The sequence below is a fragment of the Leptodactylus fuscus genome, chromosome 7 (assembly GCF_031893055.1).
Source record: "Leptodactylus fuscus isolate aLepFus1 chromosome 7, aLepFus1.hap2, whole genome shotgun sequence".
NCBI classification, from domain to species: Eukaryota; Metazoa; Chordata; class Amphibia; order Anura; family Leptodactylidae; genus Leptodactylus; species Leptodactylus fuscus.
In genome coordinates this window covers 105,161,065-105,179,514 of record NC_134271.1, presented here as the reverse complement: position 1 = coordinate 105,179,514, position 18,450 = coordinate 105,161,065, and the positions used below count along the sequence as shown (strand labels likewise).

The following is an 18,450-nucleotide window of genomic DNA, read 5'->3' as shown; positions in this document are numbered from 1 at the left end:
AGACTTGTGCTGAGTTGTGAACCTAGCCTTAACTGTCATAACAGTGAATGGAGCGCCGGTCATGCAAAAACACTGGTGCTCCAGTCATAAAGAGGAGACATGGGTCCCCTCCTTTCTTTTGATTGCTTGAGGACCCAATGACTGGACCCCCAGCAATCTAACACTTATCCCTCATCTTGTGGATAGGGTTAATCCTTAATAGGACAGCCACTTCAAGCAGTGTCCCGCTTGTAGTCCACTGGGTACAGTCTACAGTTTCATTAGTTTTTCTGTTCCTATAACGGCACAGAAAAATGGAAAGCCCAGACATAAATATCAACTCTGCCTAAAATCCTCTGATTTTAAAGATCATACCACGTCATCTGCATGAGCCCTTATTTCCAGTGTGTGTTACACCCTTATATTTCTTGCCAAAAATGGGAGGAGATCCCATCAAATCAAAGTAGGAAAACCCTTCCCTTGAAAAATGTTTTATATCAGTCCTGCTGCTGTTTTTTTGACAAGAAATAAATGGATTACTGAACTATCCAGAAATAAAGCTTTATGCACATTGCTGCAGCATGGATCCGCAATATGGCGCCTGTAGCATTCCATGAGATCAGAACTAAGACTTTTTCTCCTAATAGTGATCATTTTTGTTTTGTCAAAATAGATTTTGTGCTGTGTACTCGAACCCTTTGCTGCACGGACGAAGCCATTTTCAAGGAGTCCCTCTTTTTTGGTGATGTGTCCTTGGCTTTTGGTTTCCATAAGAGCAGTTGTGCATCTTCCCCACCAGTCATTAAGGAGTCATCCCTTCCACACCAGTAGAGTGAGCGCACAGTAGCCGTGTGGCCTCCAGTTAAAGTCTTTAAGTGTGTGACCTTATCCAAATCACAATTCAACAAACTGATGTCACCACTGTGAGAACCTCCGAGAAGCAGCAAAGTATTCTGCCTTTCATGATAGAAACCATCAATAAGGTAGTCAATATTACATCCGCTAATGTTTTCTCTGATATCCTCTACTTTATAGAGTGTTATTGGTTCCTCTGTGTCAACCTGGGCAAGATCCCACCAGAGGAACCCTTCATCGTGTGTTAGGCAATATACTTGCTTATAGTCCCTGCCTGCCCACCCAATGAGATTCACAGAGGAGTCAGAATTGCAGGTGGAAGTTAATGCATCATCTTCATTATTTTCATTGATATCAAACACATTAACCAGACCATCAGTGGATCCAGTGGCCACAAGGCTTGGATTGGTTGGATGAAAGCGAACTTGAGTGATATCATCATTGTGAGACTCAGAATATGACCCGAGAGGCTCTCTAGATTCTGTATTTGGAGTGTATCTTCCATCCCAGAAGACCAGAAATGCATCCTCGTCTACTTTTTCAGTGCCTGCGCAGACAACAAGGTCATTACAGCTGATATCAAAGCTGATGAAGACATTTGATGGGTAACCAGTAAATTCCTGTGCAGCTCCAGCACCGGATACTCGAGCGTCCCAAAGTTTTACAGTGCCGTCGCTACAAGCTGAAAACACCAGATTACTGTTTGTGTGGGAGAAGCGCACGCCGCTCAGCACACCAGGACGTGCATTATATTCCTGAAGACAGGTCATGGTTTCCTTGTTATATAATCTAATTGTTTTATCTGAACACAAAATTGCAACTGTCTGACTGTTTTGTTCCTCCGCCGATTTTGATACATCAATGTCAAGTATGTAAGTCGTGCTGTCTTTCATGGCTGAACGCTTTGCTATGTTAAGATGTGAAAGCTGTTCTGCTAAAACTTCCATGGTGAAGACAAGCCTTCTGCTTTTCCCTTTAGATCTATTAAAACAAAACAAAAGGTAATAAATGTTAATGTGGCTATGTTGATGTGTAACAGAAAACAGTAATTTTATAGGTGATTATTTCTCAGCTACAAGCTGTGACGTTGCTAGATGGTAACAGACTACAAAGATGGAAGGATCTTGGGGTACACGGCCATCATAGACTGCTAAATCAGTCACTTACCTAAAGCAGTTGGATAATCAATGGTCTCCATAGTAGGTCTCCCCAGCTTTGTGAAAGCTAAGCTTTCAGCTTAACTGTGACTAACTTCACAATAGCGTGGTTTAAAAAAGGGTCCCAATATATCCATTAAAGGTTTATTTTATCCTATACATGATCGGCTAGGGTACCCTTGGCAATCTGGAGAATAACGAGGCCATAGCACTGGTTTTTAAGTAAAAGGTGCCATTCCTGCACAGCAAAGCTCCACTGTGTAGAAGATATAAAATACCCGCTACCTATCATAAAGGGATGGCATATCCTTGAGATGTGCCATCATTTTATTATATCCCTTCTAAGTGGTTATGCTGCTTAATCCCTTTAGGGCAAGTTCATACGTGGTTTTTTGGTCTGGAACCTGAGGTGGAGGCCGCCTCAGGTTCCGGACCAAAAACCAGGTAGCTGCCTAGCCCGGAGGAGGGAGTGTCTTCAGGCCAAAGCGCAAGGCGACTCCGCCTGAAGAATGAGCATCTCACTTCTGGAAGAAACAGCTCCCGGAAAAGAGAAGTGAGCGGTTTTTTGGTCAGGATTTTGTGGCGGATACGGCCTGACCAAAAATCTGTGTGAATTTCCCCTTAATATATAGCTCTACCATGGACCTACACATTTCAGATGAGAGACTCAACTATGCACAAAGAGATGTTCAAAGTATCAAAAAAAATCCACCATGTCTCATAATGCAATTCTTGTTTCTAGTACAGAAATGCTGAAAATTGGAAAAACAGAAAAAACTATGGGAAAATGTGTCTATTTAGAAAAAGTCAGGTCATGTTCACATCTGCAGTTATTTCTGCTTTTTTTTTTCCCACAGAAACGTGAATTAATGGCAGTCCTGGGCAGACACCAAAACTAGATGGTCCCTATTGACTACATTAGAGTTAGTTGGGTGTTGGTCATGGTGTCAGACATTTTTGACAGAATCGGCTACAGATTGGAGCTTCTGAAAAACATGAATACAACTTTATAGCAGCAGAATATCTTAACATTTCTCAAATGTTGCTGCTAAATTGTAGACACTATCCAATAATCCAGCACCTATGAGGACCTACTGATGTTAAAGTTTTACTATACCGTGACAATTTGTCATTTTTCCCAAAGGACTCCCTGTTATTCAGTAGTGCATGGGATCTGAGGACCAATGGATATTTGCACTTTGATAGCTCCCCAAATTTTAGAGGCCAGGTATGCATGCCCCGGTCACATTTGGTCAGATATCCCCTTATACACCAAATTGCTCAGTGATATCTATAGTGTCATAACTATAAGTTATATCTTTGTTATGTATTACAAGAGCTTTCCCTCTAAGCACAAGAAATAAATACGATATGTAACTGAGGGAACCATTTGTCAAATGTGGCAGAAGACCAGATTAAAATGAGATCATATTCAATATTTTGCTGGGAATGCCCACTGTTCCTGCACAGATACAGACTGCCAAGCAAGCCATGAGAACGGCATTTGTAGAGAGAAGACACAGACTCCTCCGGGCTTCAGTCTGCACAATAATGTATTTAATGTGATTTGTCACGTGACGTTTATAGAGTTGCGGCACTGTAAACCTGCCAAAAAGTGTACAAAAAACCTAAAGAGAGTCTACCATAACCAAAACCACTTCTAACCGGCTTGTATTGCTGTAGTAGGGCTGAATGATGAGATAGTGAACATACCTTTATCTTTTATCAAAGTGCCATCTTGCTGTTGAAAAAAATATTTTTTAATTCATATGGAAATTAGTTCTTTGGTGCACCCAGCGTATGGCTGCACCTGCTAAGAGCCCATTTTTTACCTGTCGTTGCCTGCCTCTAAGATTCAGCAGGCCCAACATACAGCAGGAAAGACTATGTAATACCCAACACAGGGTAAGCGGGACAAAGCAGGACACAATTACACGTGTTCTTTCAATCCATCTGGTCCTGTAATATGAAGATCAGTCTGGCCAATAATAAATAATGGACCATTAAAACATGTTAGAAACTTCCCTATACAATAGTCTCCAACCGGGAAACTGAGAAATTCCCCAACACTTAGTTATTGAAGGCTTTGTGCACATAGCTGCATTACTTTTATACATGATATGTAGCAATGGTGCATGAATAGTTACTGTACCTCCATAAGGCTCCAATTCCCTGCCAAAGCTTTGTCACACTTCACATTACAGAGATATTCTCCTCCAGATGTACGTATTTTGGGGCAGGGCTAAATAACAGTGAAATAGAGACATACACTTGCTCAGATTTGCTATTGTGGTTCTGACACTGGCAGCATCTAGTGTGGGCTAGGCTTCCTTTAAAGGGGCTCTATCATTGGGAACTCATTTTTAACTAAGCACATACTTGCATAGCCTCCAGAGAGCACCCGGAAGTCTCAGTGAGCACTGTCTGCTATGTGTGTGTGAGAGCAGGGAGGCTGCTGCTGATGACTTATCTCCCTGCGCTCACACACAGCGCTCACTGAGACTTCCAGGTGCAAGCTGGAGGCTAAATAGCATATGAATAAAAGCAGGCTCGATCAAAAAACTACTGAGGCGATTAACATACAAAAGGTAGGTGTGGAATAGCCTTTCTAAAGGCTATGCAAATATGTGCTTAGTTAAAAATGAGTTTTCCCAATGATAGAGCCCCTTTAAGGGGATGTATGGTCAGTATGTTTGTTTGTTTTTTTAAATACAGGTCTGAATGCCATAATTCACCGATCCCTGGTTGATACCATTCCACTGCTTTTCAGGACTCACTAGTTGAGACAGGCAGTTGGCCCTGGCCAGTGACTGCATCAAGAGGAACCTCGAAGGAGAGACCAGCAAAAACCATAAGGTTGCAGAAACAGGAATGCGGGAGATTGGAGAGGTAAATAGTACTTTTGTTTTGCTGTTCCATTTTTACCTTTTTTCAATAAAAACCAAACATGAAGTTGGTGCTCCCTTCGCACAGTCTCCCAGAATCTTTTACTCTCTATGATCTGGAGTGTCTGTGCATTCAGACAAATTCGCTTTCATTGCACAAAATCAAGGTTGCTTGGATGCCAGCGCTGAGACGGGTCTTATCTGAAATCATTGCAATGCCTACAGGATTTCTCCAGGAACAACCCTGAGTAAACAAGGCTATAACGGAGAGCATTTCTGGGGGTTCATCTCTTGAATATGTAAAAATCAGTAATTCATGTATACTGAGAAAACAGTTAACCTACAAGCTGTATATATTTGTAAGTGACAGAATACCCCTCTAAGTTATTCTATAACACAGCAGTCATAGTGGTTTCAAGTAGAGATGAGCGAGTAGTATTCGGTCGAATACTACTATTTGATCGAATACTCGTATCAGTCGAATACCACACGGGAAAATTCCATTGAATTCAATGCAAAAACCTCCTCGTGCTCCTCATCCTGCTACTTCCGGAACTTGGAGGATCCAAGGTGTCGAACTTTGGTTGCCATGGAAACCGGAACAACATTCCCGTTTTTTCCCATAGACTATAATAGGATTCGATATTCGAACGAATACTACTCGCTCATCTCTAGTTTCAAGGTGAACCCTTACTTTTAAAGGGATTGTTTCTTTAAAATGTCCTCTTTTCACCGGTCAACTCCCTTTTCCAATCGTACCCCCCACACACACACACACCCATTCAGCTGCTCAGTGGAAACTGTTCAGCTAAACTAACTACCCATGGCCTATACCCATAGCCTATGCCAAGCCCACTAGGGTACTGTAAATACAGCTTTGTTAACGCATCTATAAAAAAAACTTGGCAGGCTGATTATAGTAATATATTGGATAGGTATCACAGTTAAGAGTTGCAGTCTATGCCGATTATAACCCTTAAATACCCGCGCAGATTAGATTCGCTAAGTGTGCTTGATTAGCAGCTTTTTGCCGTGAAATATGAGCAACGCAACCTTAGAAAACAGCCGGGCTTGGAGCCAGCGTCAGGTCAGTACTGGGTGACACTGTATCTAATGATAGACTCTCACAGTATAGGTTACATATAACATTTCATCTCTTTCTTTATCCGTACAACCTATCTACCCAAGTTGAGGTTTTCTGCACTGTGCAGGTGACTGTAAGTGCATTTAATCGCCTGCAATGACAGATAATTGCCCTGGAAATGATATGCGTTGTAATGGTCACATTGGTGGAAGAGGGGTTTGCACACAGCAAATTACACAGGGACCAGGTAAAGAGAAGGATTTTAAAGCAGATCAATAATATGTTTTTTGCTGACTTTCAGTGAATAACGGAGCCAGAGAAAAAAAGGATGTAACAGGCTGTGTCTGTGACATTGAGAAATGTAAACCTGTGGCCAGTCAGATTAAGGATAATCCCACGTGTTGCCCGCAGATTAAATCCGCACAGCCTATAGCCCTAACTAAAGTAGTATGCAATATGATGAGGATGAGAGACGGTAACCCCATATGATCCAGTAACCTCTGATAATAAAGTCAAGAAGGAAAGAGTTAAAATGCCTGTAATAAAATATATATATATATATATATATATATATATATATATATATATATATATCAATAAAATTTCCTCTTATTTTAGCACCTGACTGCAGAACTGAACTGTATGCAACCTGATTTATTGGAACAAAACGTCTAAAAGGGTCGGTCTACACAGGACCAATATGCGGCAGATTTTCAGCCATGGAATTGAATATTTAGGGCTAGTTCACACAGGGCAAAATGGTCAGGATTTTGACGCCGAATCCACATCAAAATCATGCAGCTTCCCACTGAAGTCAATGGGAGCCGGTCATTTCCTTTTTCCGCAAGCGGTTTGTTCCTGTTCGCAGAAAAAAGCAGCAAGCTGCCCTTTCTTCAGGCAGATTCCGCGGTTGATTCAGCCCCGGCGTCCGCCTCGCAATACCACCCTCCAGACTAGGCCCATTCATTTGGGCCTAATCTGGAGCGGAAAGCTGCAATGGAATGTGTTCACGCGGAGCCCCGTGTGAACTAGCCCTTACAGTGGCAGCAAACTAGATTTTACCGAGTGTGTTTTTCCCACTGTGTGAGTGTCCTGCAAACAACAACCAAACAGTTACACTAAAAATGTATTCACACAGTAAGTAGTAGTGTCGTTGGAAAAAAAAAAAAAGGCATCCATCAATCAATCAAGTTCAACCAGAGGATCGGAAAAGGACACAGCTGAGGGGAAGAGCGAGGGAAACTTCCTGTAGTCATTTTGAAGACATGTCTGTTTCAGCAGATACTTGTATTCCCCATAAACTAAAAATAATCTTTTCACACAACTCAACATTAGGCTATTCCTCTGCTGTTCCTCCTTGTCAATAGGTTGTGCGGGACACTGTCAACACAGACTGGATAGTGTCAAACTATGTAAGGACACTCCCCGCTAACAAGGGACATTTCCAGGAGAAACAAAGGAACAGCACGAGATTCTAAGGAAATGTACAGCAGAAATGTCAATGACGAATACAAGAATTTACTAAAACAGGCACGTCACGACGCCGGACTACCGTAGTCCTCCTTACAATGTGATCATTTCTTGTGAAAATGAACAGGAGGCAAACCCCTTTCTAGTAGTTTTTTAATTATAGATATTTTATTACGGCCTGCATCCACACATAGCGTCCATAAATATCCGTAAGTCTCTATTTACCTAAAGGTCATTTACTACACAGTCTACTTTACAGAATTTTGCAAAGGCAATACAGAGGCGACCAAAGGAAGTATACACTGGGAAATCTTTCCAACATACCGGTATTTGTAAGATGTGGAGAGAATACAGCGAGGGAAAATTGGCATAATTTGTGCCAAAAAAAAAAGTCCCCAGGGGACGGAAACGCTGTGGGAAAAATCGTGGTGGTTTACTGCACAGGTAAAATGGAGGATATTGAAGCAAATCCCATGCCCACTTTGCGGTAAAAACTGCCATGATTTCCAAAGCTGGCGCGGTTTTGGAAATCGCAGCAGGTCAATTAGATCTACGGAAACGCCCATGGTTTCCCTACAGATATAATTGTAGAAGAAAATCTGCAGAAGAAAACTGCGAATTTTCAATTCAAAGCGCTACGTAAAGAACCGCGATGCGTTGCCGCCGCAGGTTTCCCCAGCAGTGCTTTATTGCTGAAGGTCTCCCGTAGCGCCTTAGCCTCAGGCGGTTTGGGTCACATTTATCATGTGTCTAAAACACTAATAAGATGGTTTCACACTTAGTATGAAAAAGTGGCACGGCTTTACAGGAAAGGGCGTGGGTCATTAAAGAGGACCTTTCATCAGATTGGGCACAGGCCGTTCTATATACTGCTGGAAAGCTGACAGTGTGCTGAATTCAGCGCTCTATCGGCTTTCCCGATCTGTGCCCCGGGTAAAGCGCTATTGGTCCCGGTACTGTAGCTCTTTACAGTCAGAAGGGAGTTTCTGACAGTCAGACAGGAATGTCCTTCTCCACAGCAGCGCCTATCGCGCTGTGCTATGTGAGCGGAGAGGAACACCCCCTCCCTCTGCTCACAGTGCTCGTCCATAGACGAGTATTATCAGGAGGGGAGGGAGGCGTTCCTCCCCGCTCACACAGCACAGCGAGATAGGCGGAGAAGGATGTTCCTGGCTGACTGTCAGAAACGCCCTTCTGACTGTAAAGCGCTACGGTACCAGGACCGATCGCTCTTTACCTGGGGCACAGATCGGGAAAGCCAATAGTGTGCTGAATTCAGTGCACTGTTGGCTTTCCGGCAGTATATGGAACTGCCTGTGCCCAATCTGATGAAAGGTCCTCTTTAAATGAGGGCATTGCCTAATTTGAGACAATGTGGCATAAACCAAGCCAACTAATAGGGGGTGTAAAGTTAGTCTATTAATGCAACAGATTTATCAAACAGTATATAATGTACGCAATACTGAATACATTTTTCCCAGTGTGTACTGACCTTGATAAGTCAGTCAGACTGTGTTCATAGTATTTCTGAACAGGGTCAGCCATATTAGGTGCCATAGCCGTGTAGTGTTTCACCTTGTTCGATGAATAACACAGTGACATGTACGTATATGATGTGTATGGCCAGCATGTGTGAACAGAGTAGGCAGGTACAGCTCAGCACCTCCCAAGCCCACACCATTTTGAAGATGGAAGGGCTACACAAGTTTTGAGCTAAACAGATGTACCATGTCTGACAGCCTGGTTGCTGTAGATCCACAGCTAAAGCCTTTTAGGCCCCATACACACTACTGTGTGCAGTGTACAGGTCAGTAAAAAAAAAGAATGGTATCTGTGATTTTGACTGACCCCTACACTTGAACGAATGGGCAGAACCACAAAAAAAAAAAAAGTTTAGGATCTGCTTCATATTTTGTGGCTCTTTTCTATGGCCTGGACACACAGCTGCAAAAAAAATACAGATGTGTGTTTATATATATAATAAATAAATTTTATTTCTATAGCGCCAACATATTCCGCAGCGCTGTACAATTTGTAGGGTTCAAATACAGACAGATACATTCCAAAGAAAATCATTTCACACAATGGGACTGAGGGCCCTGCTCGCAAGAGCTTACGATCTATGAGGTAGAGGGGGTGACACAAGAGGTAGCAGGGGCGGTATTGCTTATGCAGAGGTCAGACACTTCTGTAATAGAGGTGACTGTCATTACACAAACATAAAACTTTATGAGCCATCAACAGTCGTGTCCTTTAACATGTGGATGGAGCTTGGACAGAAAGTTATCCTGAGATGACATCATATCATGTGGGGAAATGTGGGAGCGGGGACAGAGGAAGGTTAAGGGTTTACGTTAGACATTGTGATAGGCCTGTCTGAAAAGATGCGTCTTTAGTTTGCATTTGAAACTGTAGAAATTGGGAGTTAATCTGATTGTCTGGGGTAGAGCATTCCAGAGAAGTGGTGCAGCTCGGGAGAAGTCTTGTATACGAGCGTGGGAGGTTCTGATAATAGAGGATGTAAGTGTTAGGTCATTGAGTGAGCGGAGAGCACGGGTTGGGCGGTAGACAGAGATGAGGGAGGAAAGGTAGGGAGGTGCAGCATTATGGAGAGCCTTGTGGATGAGAGTGATAACTTTATATTTTATTCTATAATGAATAGGCAGCCAATGTAACGACTGGCACAGACTGAAGGCATTGCTGTAGCGTCTAGCCTGATAGATGAGCCTGGACGCTGCATTCAGAATGGATTGTAGAGGGGAGAGTTTAGTGAGGGGAAGACCGATTAGTAAGGAGTTACAGTAGTCAAGGCGAGAATGAATCAGAGAGACAATAAGTGTCTTTAGTGTATCTCTGGTAAGGAAAGGGCGTATTCTGGAGATGTTTTTGAGGTGGAGGTGACATGAACGTGCGAGTGATTCAACATGAGGGGTGAAGGAAAGGTATGCGTCAAATATGACCCCGAGGCAGCGGGCCTGAGACTACAATGGATATATCAGGGACAGATCTATTAGATGGTGGAAACAGTAGTAGCTCCATCTTGGAGAGATTTAGTTTCAGATAGAGTGAGGACATGATATTTGAGACAGCAGAGAGACAGTTGCTGGTGTTCTGTATGAGTGTAGGGGTGATGTCACGGGAAGATGTGTATAATTGGGTGTCATCGGCATAAAGATGGTACCTGAAGCCAAATCTGGCAATGGTTTGTCCAATGGGGGCTGTGTAGAGAGAAAAGAGGAGGGGGCCTAGGACCGAGCCCTGAGGAACCCCAACAGCAAGGGAAAGAGGGGAGGAAACAGAGCCCGCAAATGATACACTGAAGGTGCGGCCTGAGAGATAAGAGGAGAACCAGGAGAGCGCAGTGTCATTGAGGCCAACTGAGCGGAGCATAGTGAGGAGGAGTTGATGGTCAACAGTGTCAAAAGCTGCAGAGAGGTCCAGAAGAATAAGAAGAGAGAAGTCGCCATTGGATTTAGCCATTAGGAGATCATTGGAGACTTTTGTGAGAGCCGTTTCAGTAGAGTGCAGAGCGTGGAAACCAGATTGTAAGGGGTCAAGCAGAGAGTTAGCAGAAAGATAGCGGATTAAACGAGAATAGACCAGGCGTTCCAAGAGTTTAGAGATGAAGGGGAGGTTAGAGACGGGTTGATAGTTAGCAGCACAGGATGGGTCCAGGGAGGGTTTTTTCAATAGTGGGGTTATAACAGCATGCTTGAAGGAGGATGGGAAGATTCCAGAAGAGAGAGAGAGAGGTTAAATATTTTAGTAAGGTAAGTAGTGACAGCAGGCGACAGAGATTGGAGAAGGTGTGAGGGGAAGAGGTCACTGCTGCAGGTTGTAGGGCGAGATGAAGAAAGTAGTTGGGAGGCTTCCTCTTCTGTAACAGGTTCAAAAGATGAGAATGGACAGTCTGTAGTGCGGTTGGTGAGGTTGGGCTCAGAGAAAAGAATGTGCTATTATATTTTTTTAGAAAATTACAGACAATATACTGAAATAAACTACAGTTGTGAGCACGAGGCCTTATACTGGGTTTGCAAGGCAGCAAATCACTAACAAACAAGCCATCTCCCATTTTTCATATTCTTGCAGTTTGTGAGCAATTCAATTGTTCTGAAGTTACGATTCCCTTTAAATATATAATATGGAAACTCATATAATGAAGCCATGACGTTTCTAGCATCTAACTGCAGGCGCCAAACTCTTCCGCCACACAAAAGGAAATGGCTTGGAAGCCTCGTAGAGACACAGCAGTCACATCAATGTGGTCAGCATCAGAGAAACAGGAAATAGGAGATCGTCCTAATAAAAGCACACAAGGAATTCTGAAATAGAGGTAAAGGAATCAGACGGCATTTTGTCATTTCCGCAGGAATCTGTCTCATATTTATCACAGAACCACCGTGAACTTATATGTATAATAAACCACATGATAATATCTACACAGCAGAGATGTTCCAGTAATGTGGGGTGAGCACTGATGACCCATGCCCTGTCGCTTATATGATCGTATAAAATGGGAGCTGGTACTGACACTACTGAAAATAGCTACTTACTGAGCTTAATGTGTAAGCGGCCATTTTCTTGTGGCCACAGGCATGCGGAGTCGGCTATGCCTGAGGCCCGATGGCAGAGCTGACTGCGCATGCCTAGAAGATTGAAACCCAGAACGGAAGAAGAGGGAGAGGGAGTTCCAGAAGAAGATAGAGGCGTCGCTGGAGATTTCTCTCACAGCATTGAGGACTGCCCCCAGTGTTGCGAGAGAACTCATTTGCATACCGAAGAAAACTCGGATTTCTACTGAACGATGCCGCGGAGAAGACATCTAAAGGTAGGTGAAGAATAGCCTTCTTAAGTCTATTCCTAAGTGTTAGTCAGAAAAAAGGGTATCCAATGATAGGATCCCTTTAAGCGGATTGGACAGAAACCGAAAACACTGATATGAACTTAGCATCTTAGGCTATTCCCTCTTTAATCCATCATCAATTAAGCAGGTGAAAGGTCTGGAGCGGATTCTAGATGGGACATTTGCAGTTTGAAACTGTTGCGGTGAACCCACAACATACGGCCAAAAAGAGCCCTCAATGGAAGTGAAAAAGACTATCATTACGCTGAAAAAAAAAAAAAAAAAAAAAAAAAGGGTGCAGGAACTCAAAGTCCTCAGATTCTCAGAGTCAACAGTGGTGGATGATCGCAGAATCCTTTCCATGGTGGAATTTTCTGCAGTGGAGTTAAACACACCCCACACACACACGACCACCCTGACCTGACCCTCGCTGCTGTCCAAAACCTCAGCAGAAGTCCTCGCCTCACATGACCGCAGGTAATGCATGTGAATGACATCCTGGTTGCTTTACTTGGGCAGTCTTACCAGTCTTGTGAGGTGAGAACAGTGAGAGGCATGAGGGACAGGTATAGGGTTTTTTGTGGAGGGGGGGGGGGGGTTCTACCTTCCCCGTGCCTCCCTTTGAGAGGCTGTATATCCTGGACAACCCCTTTAAGGCAGAGAGACCTACAAACAAGTAACAGCTTTGTATAAAGAAGTCTACCGTCTTGTCTTCTACAATGAAGTTACCCTCACAAAATGGTATGATACATAGAATATGATTAATTATATTCTTCTTCTTTAGCTCTGCTACATTGTACAGCTCCAGACATGCCATTTTTAGATTTGGAGCACTGCAGAAATAGCTGGGAGCGTGGAATTATTAAGCAGTTTCTATCTTTCCCTCTCTTGTTGAGTAGAACAAAGCTGTTTTCTTCTTAGTATATGCCCAGAGCATAGTACTGACTACGCAGTGGGTACATGCCACAGGCTGCAATGTTAAAAAGGCATCAAGAGATCATACACTGCATCTTTGGCACTTACCTCACATCTGCTGAGCACTTCTAAGGCCACACATCACATTGTAATTTTTGTAACCTTTTACAAAACTCATGCAGCAAAGTATATTAGGCTCAATATAAATCCTATGGAAATACACAGGATCCAAACCTGACCAATCACATTTATTTTCCTGATCTGTAGTGGCTAAGGCTGTTGTATAGTACTTTGCAAAAGTTTTAGGCAGGACAAATGCTGCATGAATGGTTTTAAAAATATAAGTGTTAATAGATTATTTGTGTCAATTGAAATGAAGTGAATGAAGAAAAGAGAAATGGAAATCCCATTAATATTTGGTGTGACCGCTAGAGATGAGCGAACACTGTTCGGATCAGCCTTTCCAAACAGCACGCTCCCATAGAAATGAATGGAAGCAGCTGGCACGTACACTTTGCCGGCGGCTGGTCGCTTAACCCCCCGTGTGACGGCTACGTCCATTAATTTCTATGGGAGCGTGCTGTTCGGAACGGCTGTTCCGAACAGTGCTCACTCATCTCTAGTGACCACCCTTTACCTTCCTCTTCTAGATACTTTGGCATACAGTTTTTAAAGGAACTCGGCAGGGAGGATGTGGCAAACATCTTGAAATACTAACTACAGATCTTCCATAGATGTAGGCTTGCTCAAATCCTTCTGTCTCTTCATGTAATGCGAGACAGACTTGATGTTAAGATCAGGGTTCTGTGAGGGTCACAACATCACATCCAAGACTTCTCCTCCAATGGGTAGGCACACCAAATATTCACACGATTTAGATTTCTCTTTTCTTCATTGGCAAAAAAATAAACTATTAACACTTCAGTTTTTGAAAGCATTCTTCATTCCCCACTTTTTCTTGCCTAAAAATTTTGCACAGCATAGTATACCTAGCCTATACACACCAGGAGAAGTCGTGGTTGGCCTTTATAGACTAAATGTATTATTTACTTGGTGCCCATTGTAATTAATAAGTGAGTAGTAAATGGTCAAGTCAAACCTGCCAATGTGGGAGACAGTATTTGCAGCAGATCTCCGCTCTGGCTGTTAGAGGGGACCTGTTTCTACAACATCTACAGTCTTATTGATCCTACTAATATTATAAGTGTGAAAGTTTGTGTGTTTGGATGTTTGTGAGTTTGGATGTTTGTTCCTCAATCACGCTAAAACGTCTGGACGGATTTGCGTGCAATTTTCCACAAACATAGTTTTCCCTTAGGATTGAGTCACAGGCTACTTTTGGTGCCACTAAACAACATGGCTTCCTAGCAGGAGACTCACAAAAGCAGGACTCCTAGCCCCAGCTATAGACTCACACACACACTGCCTGGCATTTCCTGCCTCAACCTGCCTGCACACTCCTTACTGTCACCTCAGGAGTAGCCCTCACTCTACTCACTCACATTTACATATAGCTTTCCACTATATAACAGATCACATTGTCTGTATCACTACATACACAATACAACACATCACATTGTCTGTATCACTACATACACAATACAACACATCACATTGTCTGTATCACTACATACATAATACAACACATCACTACATACACAATACAACACATCACATTGTCTGTATCACTACATACACAATACAACACAGCACATTGTCTTTATCACTACATACACAATATAACACATCACATTTGCTAGCCCACCAAACTTTTTAAAGCACTTTTACAGTTTCACACGTCTGTGTCCGCCCAATTCTCAAATCACCGCAGACAAAGTCGCAGGTAAAAGCTAGTACTTCATGTTCTTCAATACCCTGCAGAATAGTTTGTACAGCATATTCAATTTCATATACTGTACATGTAATAAAACACTGCTGGGTTATGAATGGGGGAACCCTGCTGATCTCATTACATAGAACTCTTGGAGCAATGGCACACCCTAGTGGACAAACTGAGTAATAGCTGCTACTGTAACACCACATTTCATTTCTAGGAGTCGCATAGAAAATGAATGGAGCCGCAGTGTGCATTTTTTCAACCAGCAATTCGATTGGAATTGGGAAAAAGGACTAATCGGTGGTTGGAGGGCACAGCAGCAAGACCCCAACTGTTTAGTAAGTGGGGTAAGTAACCAGAATACCCCTTTATGGTGTTGTGCACAGAACCTGAACCGCAGCACAAAGTCCAGTAGAAAACACTATACTATGAAGCTTTATGGACTGTGTTTGCTATACTACAAACAGTCTGATACCCTGCTGTTCTCCATTATGCTGGCCTCCAATTTATACTCACCCCTAGACCTCAAGATAGGCAGTGTGAAGGGGTAGGCATCCTATCACCACAATGCACTTTTCAGGTCATTCCCCTACTACCACTGCTCTCTTTCCACTGTTTTGAGGTCCACACTATCAAGATTTTTCTGCCCTTTCTCCCTGCGAGTAAATGTCATCTACCATCCCTCAGACTCACCCTACCATTTCTTAGATCATATTGCTACATGGCGTCTCAGTTTCCTATCCTGTGGATTTCCTACCCTCATTCTGGATGAATTTAACATTCCCATTAAGACACACACCCCCATGCCTCTCACTGTCACATCAGCGTTTGGATTCCATCTGGGGGAGTCTGCATGGGGACACTCCATAACGGAATACCAAACGAAAGTGCAAGCGCTGGTGCAGTAAAAGCACATGGACCCCATAGACTATAATTGGGTCCGTGTGCTTGCCACGAGATCTCCGCAGGGATCTTGCGGACGGGAAAGTAGTTCACCATCTGCTTTCTTGTCCGCATGATTCGTGCGGACAGCGCACTGCAAGCACACGGACCCCATTATAGTCTATGGGGTCCTTGTGCTTTTACAGCACTTGCAATTGCGTTTGTATTCTGTTCAGGGGTCCCCATGCAGACTCCCCCGGATGAAATCCAAACGCTGATGTGAACGAGGGCTTACTTCATCACTCTCATCTCTTCTCTCCAGTAACCCTAAATAACTCGGACACCTTTCACTCCCTCCTTACAGGTACAAGTACCTGTCAGAAACCTCAGTGCTCAAGACATGGCCACGTACTTCAAAGATTAAAAAAAAAAAAAAAAAAAAAAAAAAAAAAAAAAAATCGATAAACTTTGTCAGGAGATAACCCATTCTCCAGGCAGTATCAGTCCCCTCCCTCCCTTGCTTCTTACTTTCTTTGATCCATAAACATTAGAAGTCCTCCATCTTCTTTCTTCTTCTCACCCTACTACTAGCACAATTGATCCTATCCTTTCACACCTCCTCCAGTCTCTGTCCTCTGCTGTTACAACTTACCTTACTAAAATTTTTAACCACCCTCTTCTGGAATCTGTCCCTTCTTCAAATTTATTGTCATAACCCCACACCTGAAAAAACCTCCATCAAACCATCCAATGCTGCTCACCATCAACCCGCCTCTGACCTCCCCTTCATCTCTAAACTCCAGGATCGTTTGTTCTCTTCCCGCCTGATATGTTAACTCTCTACCCACTCTCTTCAGGACTTCTTACAACGTTTTCGTATTCTCCACAAAAATGGCCCGGGGCCACACGGTGGCTTAGTGGTTAGCACTGCAGCCTTGCAGCGCTGGAATCCTGGAGTTCAAATCCCACAAAGGGCAAAAAACCATCTGTAAGGAGTTTGTATGTTCTCCCCGTGTCTGCATGGATTTCCATCCCATATTCCAAAGACATACTGATAGAGAAAAATGTACATTGTGAGCTCTATGTGGGGCTCACAATCTACATTTAAAAAAAAAAAAAAAAAAGGCCCTTACAAAAGACTCCAATGATCTCTTGACGACTAAATGTAAAGAGAACTGCTCACTACTTATTCTGCTTAACCCCTTCTCGACATCTGCAGTAGTAGTACGGCAGATTCCGGGACTTTAAAGCGGCAGCCCAGCTGCAGAGTGGCTGCCATAGCTACCAGATCTCTGCCATAATGTATGGCATTTTACAAGATCTCAACTTGCTGATATTGTAAAGTGTGGACCCCATTACAAGTTTTTCTATATCAATTATGCACGTGTGTGTATATATATATATATATATATATATATATATATATATGCAAAAGAGCTGCATACTTTCATACTCAAAACGAATTAAACGTTAACAAAAAATATTTGCAAAGTACCTTTATATTTTTTATTTGAGATGCACTGAAGCAATATGAGAAAGTACAATGCCACAATGTCTCCTGTGATACCAGGACACTGTAAAGATCAAACTCTGTATACTGTAATGTCAGAACAAGTGACATGTAGGCATTCCTAGTATGAAAACTGTATGTAGCACAGCACACCAGCCTATTCGCTACAGCGGGTGAAGAACTACAACTCTCAGCATATAACAGACTCCGTAGTCTGCGAAAATTGTGATTTATTCACTTGAAGAGAAATCAGTATGTAATATAACGTTTTGGTCTATGTCCAGACCTTCAGCAGACTCTATACAGATATATACAATAGCACAATAAGTGAATAGTGTATACACCAAGCATATGTATGTGTGTATATGTATTTGTGTATAATAAGGAAACTAATCTTAGGAAAATCGCCAGATTCTAACATGTAACTTAGCATGGTAATAATTGATAATAAAGTACATCTTTTGATACATATTAACATGATTCTAGTTAGCATATAGCATGACGTAAACCAGGGCTATAATAAGCATAGATAGCTGTATAACTGAGGATAGGAAGGCTGTACAAGAAGATTAGCCGAGCAGGCAGGAGTAACACAGGAGGAGGCATGGAGATAGTTACTGACAATACCTGTAGTGTGGTAATGGTATGGAGACAAGGCCACCGGGGAGTAAAGAAGGAGCCGCAATGACAGCAGTGGTATACACATAGAGAATAGCGCCCTCAGGTATGGCAAGCACTGGGTTTTAAATAGTACATGTGAGGGGAACACTGATGAAGTCACAGACCCCGCACATGTGCAGAAACTCCCTGCCGCAGGAAGTGGGGCATGGAAACAGGAAGTAAGCATATAACGTAGAGAATAGTGGCCTGGAATGGCCAAAAAGGTATAGGAAGCCTAGAATTGTCTGTCAATGATGGATAGAGTGGATAATAAGGGGGGGGGGGGGGGAGAATAGAGAGGCAAAATAGGGAGATAGTGATAAGAAAAAAGAAATGTAGGAAATATAAAATGGGAGAGTGCGGTAAATAAAAA

General features: G+C 42.8%; 1 protein-coding gene across 1 annotated transcript; it reads right to left on the bottom strand.

Moving 5' to 3' along the window:
- Positions 1–622: 622 nt before the first annotated feature.
- WDR89 (WD repeat domain 89) lies at positions 623–18,119 on the bottom strand. Its single transcript, XM_075282782.1, has 2 exons — positions 18,045–18,119; positions 623–1,815 (listed from the first exon to the last, which is right to left on the bottom strand). Exon 2 carries the CDS (start codon positions 1,779–1,781, stop codon positions 630–632), a length of 1,152 nt encoding a protein of 383 aa, XP_075138883.1. The 5' UTR covers positions 1,782–1,815; positions 18,045–18,119; the 3' UTR covers positions 623–629.
- Positions 18,120–18,450: the final 331 nt, after the last annotated feature.